The 11,978-nt window shown below is 44.6% G+C and overlaps 1 protein-coding gene across 1 annotated transcript; it reads right to left on the bottom strand.

The window, feature by feature from the left end:
• Positions 1-1,017: 1,017 nt before the first annotated feature.
• Positions 1,018-5,285, bottom strand: LOC106569446 (dnaJ homolog subfamily B member 5). Its single transcript, XM_014140807.2, has 4 exons — positions 5,031-5,285; positions 3,819-4,074; positions 2,801-3,369; positions 1,018-1,945 (listed from the first exon to the last, which is right to left on the bottom strand). Exons 1-4 carry the CDS (start codon positions 5,127-5,129, stop codon positions 1,712-1,714), a joined length of 1,158 nt encoding a protein of 385 aa, XP_013996282.1. The 5' UTR covers positions 5,130-5,285; the 3' UTR covers positions 1,018-1,711.
• Positions 5,286-11,978: the final 6,693 nt, after the last annotated feature.

Genomic DNA, 11,978 nt, shown 5'->3' with positions numbered 1-11,978 from the left:
GGTGGATTGTAATGGTGCAGCACAGTACTGCTCAAAACCTACTGCAACCACTGAGGATCTGCAACAGTTTACCACAGTAATCTTTACTCAAGTACTTACATTGTATACTCTATTGCCCTTTCTAGCACGATATACACTTATTCCAGAAAGCACACCAGATACACCCTGGCATTATGTGGCTGAGCGATGAGGAGAAACAAATGTTTTTTGCAGAATATTTAGGTAAATCCTGGAATAAAAGAAAAAGGGCTACCTATAATTAATAGTAAAAATATTTAGCTTCTATGTGGTAAATGGCACGTGTGTATATAGATTGTGTATAGGCTTGTCTCCCATATGAATCTTCTCTTTGTGCCAGACTGGGTTCAAATGCCTTCTGTTTATTTTTTTCTGTATTTATCTGTATGTATGTATGTATGTATTTTTACTGCTCTATGGATATAATTATTGTTTGGATAACCTTATTTACTATTATGTATAGATTTTATGTTTTCACTCTTTATGCGATGTGCACTGCAGAGAACACCGGAAGAAGAATTATTATTTAATTACCACAGTGAATTATTGTAATGTTTGTTTGTGTCAATTAATCCCATAAGGGATGGGTTGCCAATTGGTGATTTGACACAAAAATGAAATTTCATTAATTCATTCACTTTTTATTTTTGGGTCAACCGCTTGATCTGCACTTGGATGTAGTCAGATAGCTCTCAGGCCTCATTGGTCTTCCATGTTTTTGTGGGAGGAGACTTTGTCTTGCCCAAGAGGTCTCTCCAACTCCTGCATCCATATTCAGATTTTTTGTGTTCAGCATTCCTATGAGGTTTATCTAATTTACTGTATTATACCTTTTCCTGTCTTCATAGTTCCACATCTTGTAGGCCGATTATCCATGTCCACCTAACATTTGGGAACGTTTTCATATTGCCTGTGGCAATATGGACATGCTCTGCATGAATTGTCATTCATGACCGCTGCTGCACATTTTATACGATAATCAAACACCAACACCATGAGTTAAAATTCTGGTATTTTCATTTATTTTACATGCTTTTCTTTGTGTCCATTTGTCAATTTAGAATAATACATTAACATCTGGTATAAGTTAAAGCACATATATACACAAACATTTCAAATGATTCAGTTGAACATTTGACAGAGGAATCTCTTTTAGAGACAAAGTTATAAATATTTTTGTACACAAGTACACTCTTGTACACAAGTACATATTTGTTATTGTAATAAATCAATGTAAAGGTGCAGTCATATGAAAACCATACAACCATAGCCTACAAGTGGTAGAATCATTTTGTCACGTGACTATCAACTACCTCAGGTTTCTGTAATAAGTCAAATGACTCGATTGGAATACCAAGTTCCTGATATAGGCAAGCAGTATACACAGTAACAGTACCTATTCCCTTTTCCTTCAAGAGAAAGTCAGTAGATGTGCCCAGACACTCAGGAGTCAATTTGCCAGTTAAACTGTAAACCTTTCTACTTGTGGCATTGTATCTGTTAAATATGCTTATGAAAAGTGCCTATAATCAAAAAAGCTTCCATCTGACCCTCTCCGGTGCCCTCTGCCATTGTCTCTAAACCGAGCACAGGGAGAAGCTGTGCTGGATTGACATAGCACCTGGCAAGGCTGTGATTTTATTGGCTCAAACAGTAGGTCGTTAGCACGATAGCATGCTAGGACCTTAACCCATTAGCACCCAGCGAGGCTGTGTTTGATGATCTCTTTGGACTGGGGAGGGATCCTGTCAGGGAAGACCACCTGGAACTCCACCACCAGGTCGCCACGTGTGGAGGGGGTCTTGGCGTGGGGCAGGCCCTCGCCCCTTAGCCGCCGGATGCCGCCGGGCTTGATGACGTCACTGCACGGCAGCGGCATCGTCCTGTTGTCCAGGGTGGGGACGTTGACTGTGCATCCACATAGAGCCTGGAAGGAAACAGAGAGGAAGATCGGATTTGTTAGTTTTCCGGTTCCTTGTTTTATGTTGAGAGCCTTTGGTTACATAATACAGTACATGCAGCAGACGCCATACCAAAATTAGCTGCAGTTGGTACTTCTGAATGAATGTATGAAACTCTTACCTAACCATGGCAATTTTCCAAGTGAATGTGTTATATCACAGACTTGAATGTGGAGCATTTGCCCCAAAAAGACAATGCTTTGCTCTGTTATGCAACGATAAGTGTTACAAATATCATACCGGTAATCTTGTCTCTATTCTGGCTGTGTGTGTGGGTGTCGGTACTCAACAGAGTGACTGAGTGGGGCCATGGGAAGATGGAGAGGAGCTCTTTGAAGAGGCTGCCATGTCTGTGAACGCTCTCATGCTAATCTGAGGAGCGTAGGACGTGGGAGTGAGTGATTGCGAGCCAGAGAGAGAGGGTGAGAGGAAGCTAAAGGCTGGCAGAGGAGTCAGTGAGGGAGCGAAGTGAAAGCACTGTAAGGGGGCGGCCGACACAGAGGCTATATTTAGCTACAGCTGCTGCTGCTCTCTGCAGGGTGCACTGCACTGTGTGTTTGTGGGGGTCTGTGAGCTGAGCTAAGGACAAGGTTGGGGCAGTGGTGGGTTAGCTGTGAGGGGCTCTGAATAGAACAGAATCTATTCTACAGCCACCAATTTGAGCCATTGTCCAAAGTATGGGAGTGGCATACTTCAGCCGTGCCTTGAAACTTCATGTAAACCTACCTAAACTAAAAGTATGGCAGTGCTGTAATTCTGCTAAGAATTACTGTGTTATATTCCCAAATAAATGTAGGGTTGACACACAAACACAAACTTACTTCTTTGAGGGTGATCTTGGCTGTATACACAATGTGGGACCCATCCCTCTTGTAGTGGGGGTGTTTCTTGTCCTTGAGAACGAAGGCCACGTCGGCGGGTATGTTGTTGGGCGTCTCGTCGCCCTCTCTGGGGAAGGTGATCTTGGTACCTTCCTTCCACCCCTTCTTTACCACCACGTTCAGGACCTTGTCCTCGGTGCGCAGGCTGCGGCCGTCCGGGTTGAGACGGCGCCGCGTGATCTTCATGTGCTTGGTGCAGCCATGGAACACCTCTTCCAGGGTCACCAGGAGGTCGTGCACCACCGCCATGCCCTGCAGACGCCGACGCCCGCGCCGAAGCTTCTCGCCAGTGGGGCCATAGTTACTGTGGTAACCGCCGACGTGGCTGAAGGTGAAGCGGCTGAAGGGGTTGAAGAGCTCCTCCTCGCCGTCGGGCCCGAAGAAGATGTCGAAGTGGTCGGAGCCTTGGAAGAAGGAGGAGAATGTGGCATGGGCGTCACCGTGGTAACTGTACTGATGGGTGTTGTTCTCCTTGCCTGCCATGGACACTCCGCCTCCGTTCTTAAGACCTAAGACGCAAAAGGAAAGAAGACAGTTAGTACAGTTTACCCAGACAGAAGATGTGTGATCTTCCATCTTGTCCAATCTTCTATTCTACTTCCACTCTGAGACAAAGTTCTTACTCATGTATATTTGGCTTAACACTTCTGGAGGGCTTACAAAATTTACATTTGTCAATTTTTTCAGTTTGAGGAAACATTTTCTTGGTGGATGGCTGAATAATTTATCAGCCTGCGGTTGTCTACACCGCACATGTTGGGCTGGCTCTCTGGTGGACCAGGTGCTGCAGATTTTTTGCTAGATGCAACAGCAATTGGCAAAGGTACTGCTGCTTACCATCAACCATACAACAATGCATCTGCCTGTGCTATAGTAACTACTTCTACTCAACTGACAAAGGCAAAGGGCCCTACAAGGCTACTGCTGGTTAAATGACAAGGGAAGGAAAGGCTCTCACCTTCTTCTCCAAACTGATCATAGATGACTCTCTTCTTGGGGTCGGTCAGTATCTCGTAAGCTTCTGCGATCTCCTTGAACTTGTCTGCGGCGTCAGCGGCACTGTTCTTGTCGGGGTGAAACTTTAGGGCCATCTTCCTGTATCCCTTCTTGATCTCATCTTCGTTGGAGTCTGTCTCGACGCCCAGGACCTTGTAGAAATCCTTCCCCATAGGCTTGATGGACATAACAGGCACCTCTTGGTCCTTTTGGTTCTCCTGGAGAAACAGGATGAGAGAAGTAACACGTTAGATCTCTATAGCCTACAGATGTCAACCCCCTTATAAAAGGACAAATGCCTGACTGAATTACACCCACCAATAGATCCACTTTGTCTAAAAGTCAGGTTTGAACTGTGCCTCAATGAAAAGATATGAAACCAGAGTTGGATAAGATGTGGTAGAAAGAGAACTATTTCCCTGGCCTGTGGGTTCTAAACCCTCCTTATAGTGCTCTCATTGCCATGCACATGATAATGCATTGCTAAGCATCCGGCATCTTTATGACACCCAGCAGGTGTGACATTCAACAGTTGATTGAGAATGACCAAGACAAATAGCACTGAGTCACCAATGATTATCAGGAAAGCCTACTGTGCTAGTTTGTACCAATATCAGAAGATGCATACTTGGAAATGTCAGTGTTTTGAATACAAATGACCACAATATCAATGTATTCTTTAATATTGCATTCAGCCCATGAAAACGGTGTTATGTTAAAACTAGCCCATGGCAAATGCAATTATGTCCATTTCAGTCTTACCGACTAAAATGCAGATATATATCTGCTCACCTATAATACAGACAATGTGAATATAGGGGGAGCTCGTGTGTATGAGCATGGTGAAGCAGATTGCAGCTCCTACCGCAGATCCTGGATGCACCCTGATTGTCTCAACTAGGCTACACTGTCTGCAGGATACTGGAGAACCCATTGCTCCCATACAAGTTGAACAGGCTATAGTTTGAAAGGAACATTCACTATTTGACATAAATCACTATGCTTAATCTCAAAGACCATTCTCAGCAATTAGCAAAATCTTTGAACTCACTGTCTTTTTAACGACACAACCATAAGGCACAATTAATGACTATATGCGTAAAATGAGCATTGATATAATTCATTACAATCAGTAAATTACTGAAATGAATACAATTGTAAAAATATAACTTACCCCTGATGAAGAGCCCGAGCTGTCATTCCTGTTCATAACGCGGACCTTGCACTTGACATTTTTGGTTTTCACTCCAAACTGTGTCCAGATCAGAACCATAGTGTTCGCTTATTGAGGAGCTGTCCGCTGTTCTGTGGTGCTGAACGTTTCTTAGCTGTTTTAGCTGTGCTTGAGCTGTTGGTTGACTGAACCGCTGACTGCAGACTGTGCTATATACTGCCGCGGCAGCCCTTTACTATACACTCACCACCCACGCAGCGTGACTGAGCTTTCCCAAAACCCGCCCATTTTCCTACGCACAAGAGGGAATACCGTGCCTACCGATTTCTCCTCGAGACCATTGGTGTTCGCAGCATTATCACGCGGATGTAACAGCCCCCTTCTCCTTCTTGAGGCTCGTTTCCGGAATTCTGAGCAGAAGCTGATGGAACAGTCACGACCAGTGAGGTGAATCCTCAGAGCTGTCGAGGGTTGCCGACTGAAGACTGACTGACAGATAGACATCCCTCGAGGCTATGTAACCCCCCTGACATGGACCATTGGATTGAACAATCCCTTGAAGCTATTTGATCAGAGAAATTCATCTTTATTGTTTTCTAGTCAAGTACTAATTTATATGACTATATATACTCTGAAGCTCAGTTGGTAGAGGATTGCGCTTGCAACGCCAGGATAGTGCGTTCGATTCCCAGGACCCCCCTTATTTAAAATGTGTGCATGCATGACTGTAAATCCCTTAAAATAAAAGTGTCTGCTAACTGGTTTATATTATTAAATTGAATAGGGGAACAGATAAGGACATACGATCCCAGTATGGTGACATCATGCATTCTCAATGTACTTCATAATAACAAAGTGTTTATTTTAGGTTCTGTAGGATGCTCCTCTGGTTGTTAGATATCTGGTTAGATTAGATGTGCTTCATATGAACAAAGTATAGAATAGAAATGAACTGATGATAGATTCAAAGAAACCATTTGAGTATCCTGCAAGACTTATTTTGTGTTGTTTCGTCTAGCAGTATGAATTGTATAACGTGGACATCCAGTACAGTTGAAGTAAGGACCTGTGTTGTTGTGTACAGCAGTATATGGTTATGGAACAAAAAGCGGACATACATGGCCATGTTTCCTCTTCTATGATGCTCACCACAGCCAATGGGAGAGATGGATTCTCCATCTTCCAGTGGAGTCTCCCATTCACTCCAACAGGAAATGGAGACAAATTTGGTCTGAACATGGGGAGTCAGGAGCGTCACTGACTGGCTGGATTGGAGCTCTTCTACAGCAGAGAGAGGGATGGTTCTAGAATGTAATGAATTAGGACATTCTGTTCTATTCACAGTATTCTCACTCTCCCATCCGCCCACGGGAACATTGGGACTGGTGGAAATCAGAGTTCGCTGTCTCTCTCGCCTTTTTTTCTCTCCTCGAATAGAAAATCACAGTTATTAATGTGTCGTGTCACACTGAGACTAAGGCTGGAGGGGGCGGCAGGGGGGACGGCTCACGTGCCAAAGTGTACCAATAATACACACAGACAAGCGTGCAGAATGGGCACACTCGCATGCGGTCACACTTCAGTACTTTATTTGAATCTAATTAAGCATTGTCATTGTCACATGCTAGGGGCTGTATTGTCACTGGTCTATTTATGGACTATGGAGCCGACTACAAAAGCTATCACACACAAAAATACATTGTTGTACAATACAGAATTGTTGTACAACTTTATTCTTGTCTATGTGATTTGCCTGAGGGCTGATACACTACATGTCCAAAAGTATGTGGACAACCATTCAAATTTGTGGATTCTGCTATTTCAGCCACACCCGTTGCTGACAGGAGTAGAAAATTGAGCATACAGCTATGCAATCTCCATAGACAAACATTGGCTGTAGAATAGCCTTACTGAAGAGCTCAGTGACTTTCAACGTGGCACAGACATAGGAATGCTACCTGTCCAACAAGTCAGTTGGTCAAATTTCTGCCCTGCTAGAGTTGCCCCGGTCAACTGTAAGTGCTGTTATTGTCAAGTGTAAACGTCTAGGAGCAACAACGGCTCAGTCGCGAAGTGGTAGGCCATGCAAGCTCAGAGAATGGGACCGCTGAGTGCTGAAGATCCTAAAAATCATCTGTCCTTGGTTGCAACACTCTACCGAGTTCCAAACTGCCTCTGGAAACAACATCAGCACAATAACTGTTTGTTGGGAGCTTCATGAAATGGGTTTCCATGGCCGAGCAGTTGCACACAAGCCTAAGATCACCATGTGCAATGCCAAGCGTTGGCTGGAGTGGTGTAAAGCTTTGGACTTTGGACTCTGGAGCAGTGGAAACGCATTCTCTGGAGTGATGAATCATGCTTCACCATCTGGCAGACAGACAGACGAATCTGAGTTTGGAGGATGCCAGGAGAACGCTACCTGCCCGAATGCATAGTGCCAACTGTAAAGTTTGGTGGAGGAGGAATAATAGTCTGAGGCTGTTTTTCATGGTTCGGGCTAGGACCCTTAGTTCCAGAGATGGGAAATCTTAACGCTACAGCATACAATGACATTCCAACTTTGTGGCAACAGTTTGGGGAAGGTCCTTTCCTGTTTCAGCATGACAATGCCCCTGTGCACAAAGCAAGGTCTATAAAGAAATGGTTTGTTGAGATCGGTGTGGAAGAACTTGACTGGCCTGCACAGAGCCCTCACCTCAACCCCATCAAAACATTTGGGATGAATTGGAACACCGACTGCGAGCCAGGCCTAATCTCCCAACATCAGTGCCCGACCTCAATGTTCTTGTGTCTGAATGGAAGTAAGTCCCTGCAGCAATGTTCAAACATCGAGTGGAAAGCCTTCCCAGAAGAGTGGAGGCTGTTATAGCAGCAGAGTGGGGACCAACTCCCTATTAATGCCCATGAGTTTGGAATGAAATGTTTGACAAGCAGCTGTCCACATACTTTTGGCCATGTGGTGTATATTGTGTTCAAATACTACTGAGGCAAGGCACCTGTAAGCAGTTTCAAAGAATCACTATTTTCAGATTTAGTCTCTTATATTTACAATTCAAAATGTTTAACAATTGTAATCAATATGACTAAATAGTCATGCATTGCGTCAGTGCTCTTCAGGGTTTTTGCTTCCTGTGTAGGCCTCCTCTTGCATAAATGTTTTTTCCCAGTGATTTTGGCTTCACTTGACACGACCACTGTGGTGCTGAAATCTCAGATTGCTGCTATTTGCCTGTTGTTTACATCAGAGTTGTTGTGGACTGAGTCACTACAGCACTCTTTGCTGTGGCACCCAAAATGATATGTATAACTCCTATTACATTTTTCGAAAATGTCTGACTTATACAGTGCCTTCAGAAAGTACTCAGACCCCTTCACCTTTTCCACATTTTGTTACGTTACAGCCTTATTCTAAAATTGATTAAATCGTTTTTTTCTCATCAATCTACTCACAATACCCCATAATGATAAAGCAAAAACAGTTTTATTTTATTTTTGCAAATGTAAATAAAAAATGTATATACACTGCTCAAAAAAATAAAGGCAACACTAAAATAACACATCCTAGATCTGAATGAATGAAATAATCTTATTAAATACTTTTTTCTTTACATAGTTGAATGTGTTGACAACAAAATCACCCAAAAATAATCAATGGAAATCCAATTTATCAACCCATGGAGGTCTGGATTTGGAGTCACACTCAAAATTAAAGTGGAAAACCACACTACAGGCTGATCCAACTTTGATGTAATGTCCTTAAAACAAGTCAAAATGAGGCTCAGTAGTGTGTGTGGCCTCCACGTGCCTGTATGACCTCCCTACAATGCCTGGGCATGCTCCTGATGAGGTGGCGGATGGTCTCCTGAGGGATCTCCTCCCAGACCTGGACTAAAGCATCCGCCAACTCCTGGACAGTCTGTGGTGCAACGTGGCGTTGGTGGATGGAGCGAGACATGATGTCCCAGATGTGCTCAATTGGATTCAGGTGTGGGGAACGGGCGGGCCATTCCATAGCATCAATGCCTTCCTCTTGCAGGAACTGCTGACACACTCCAGCCACATGAGGTCTAGCATTGTCTTGCATTAGGAGGAACCCAGGGCCAACCGCACCAGCATATGGTCTCACAAGGGGTCTGAGGATCTCATCTTGGTACCTAATGGCAGTCAGGCTACCTCTGGCGAGCACATGGAGGGCTGTGCGGCCCCCCAAAGAAATGCCACCCCACACCATGACTGACCCACCGCCAAACCGGTCATGCTGGAGGATGTTGCAGGCAGCAGAATGTTCTCCACGGCGTCTCCAGACTCTGTCACGTCTGTCACATGTGCTCAGTGTGAACCTGCTTTCATCTGTGAAGAGCACAGGGCGCCAGTGGCGAATTTGCCAATCTTGGTGTTCTCTGGCAAATGCCAAACGTCCTGCACGGTGTTAGGCTGTAAGCACAACCCCCACCTGTGGACGTCGGGCCCTCATACCACCCTCATGGAGTCTGTTTCTGACCGTTTGAGCAGACACATGCACATTTGTGGCCTGCTGGAGGTCATTTTGCAGGGCTCTGGCAGTGCTCCTCCTGCTCCTCCTTGCACAAAGGCAGAGGTAGCGGTCCTGCTGCTGGGTTGTTGCCCTCCTACGGCCTCCTCCACGTCTCCTGATGTACTGGCCTGTCTCCTGGTAGCGCCTCCATGCTCTGGACACTACGCTGACAGACACAGCAAACCTTCTTGCCACAGCTCGCATTGATGTGCCATCCTGGATGAGCTGCACTACCTGAGCCACTTGTGTGGGTTGTAGACTCCGTCTCATGCTACCACTAGAGTGAAAGCCCCGCCAGCATTCAAAAGTGACCAAAACATCAGCCAGGAAGCATAGGAACTGAGAAGTGGTCTGTGGTCACCACCTGCAGAACCACTCCTTTATTGGGGGTGTCTTGCTAATTGCCTATAATTTCCACCTGTTGTCTATTCCATTTGCACAACAGCATGTGAAATTTATTGTCAATCAGTGTTGCTTCCTAAGTGGACAGTTTGATTTCACAGAAGTGTGATTGACTTGAAGTTACATTGTGTTGTTTAAATGTTCCATTTATTTTTTTGAGCAGTGTATATAAAAACAACTGAAATATTACATTTACATAAGTGTTCAGACTTGGCTGTGTGCTTAGGGTCGTTGTCCTGTCGGAAGGTGAACCTTCGCCCCAGTCTGAGGTCATGAGCGCTCTGGAGCAGGTTTTCATCAAGGATCTCTCTGTACTTTGCTCCGTTCATCTTTGCCTTGATCCTGACTAGTCTCCCAATCCCTCCCGCTGAAAAACATCCCCACAGTATGATGCTGCCACCATCATGCTTCACCGTAGGGATGGTGCCAGGTTTCCTCCAGACGTGAGGCTTGGCATTCAGGCTAAAGTGTTCAACCTTGGTTTCATCAGACCAGAGAATCTTGTTTCTCATGGTCTGAGAGTCTTTAGGTGCCTTTTGGCAAAATCCAAGCGGGCTGTCATGTGTCTTTTACTAAGGTGTGGCTTCCATCTGGCCACTCTACCATAAAGGCCTAATTGGTGTAGTGCTGCAGAGATGGTTGTCCTTCTAGAAACTTCTCCCATCTCCACAGAGGAACTCTAGAGCTCTGTCAGAGTGACCATCAGGTTCTTGGTCACCTCCCTGACCAAGGCCCTTCTCCTCCGATTGCTCAGTTTGGCCGGGCAGCCAGTTCTAGGAAGAGTCTTGGGGTTTCCAAACTTCTTCCATTTAAGAATGATGGAGGCCACTGTGTTCTTGGGGATCTTCAATGCTGCACACATTTTTTGGTACCCTTCCCCTGATTGCCTCGACACAATCCTGTCTTGGAGCGCTACGGACAATTTCTTCGACCTGATGACAGGGTTTTTGCTCTGACATGCACTTTCAACTGTGGGACCTTATATAGACAGGTGTGTGCCTTTCCAAATCATGTCCAATCATTTGAATTCACCACAGGTGTTTTTTTTAACCACAGTTTTTTAAATTTTAAATACATTTTCAAAAAAAAAAAAAATGTTTTCGCTTTGTCATTATGGGGTATAGATTGCTGAGGATTTAATTTTTTTAATACATTTTAGAATAAGGCTGTAATGTAACAATGTGGAAAAGTCAAGGGGTCTGAACACTTTCTGAAGGCACTATATACCATGACCCATGGCTAATGAGAAACTGAAAGCATGAATATGAATGACAATATCCCATGAGTTAATCTTTCTTCCTCTGATCAAAGTGTTTGACCTATGACAGATGAACAGATTATGGTGTGTGGCAGTATGTGTGTGGTAAGTGCGATCCTTCACAGTCCAGTCCACCACCTTCCCCCATGTGGGAGTAGTAGGTGCTGCTCAGTCCTTGAGGTGGTGAGTCACATTGTGCTCTCAGCATTCACAAAGGACAGTGCATTCCCAAAGTAAGTGACACTAACCCACCACATCCCTCTTCATCCCACTCACACACTGTCTGTCACAGTCTATTCAGTCACTGAAAGGTTACAGAGCCCAGTGTAATTTAGTGTAGATCAGTAGTGGGTTGATCTGAGTAGAGCAGGGATAGACAACTCTAATCCTGAAGTACCTGTTCATCAGTTAATGTCACTGGGTTTGTTTATCCTAGCCACTGTGCTTCTGCATTGCTTGCTCTTTGGGGTTTTAGGGTGTAGATCTGTAAAGCACTTTGTGACAACTGCTGATGTAAAAAATAAAAATAAAAGGGCTTTATAAAATACATTTGATTTGTAGATTGAGTGCAGAGAGTTTGTCTGGTATTCCGAGTCTAAATCAGTCGCTGAGGTTGGCACGCGTGTGAGAAGTTAAAGCAGGAATCCCTGAGGAATCCGATCAGAATCACCCATCGCTAGAGTGATGGTGTGTTTGGAATAGTCCCCAGGGTTGTTACTAGTTACCACAGCCTCAAATTCAAAATTGGTGG

The sequence above is a fragment of the Salmo salar genome, chromosome ssa01, assembly GCF_905237065.1.
Source record: "Salmo salar chromosome ssa01, Ssal_v3.1, whole genome shotgun sequence".
NCBI lineage: Eukaryota > Metazoa > Chordata > Actinopteri > Salmoniformes > Salmonidae > Salmo > Salmo salar.
Note: the sequence above shows the minus strand (reverse complement) of the source record. Positions and strands in the feature narration are given on the sequence as shown.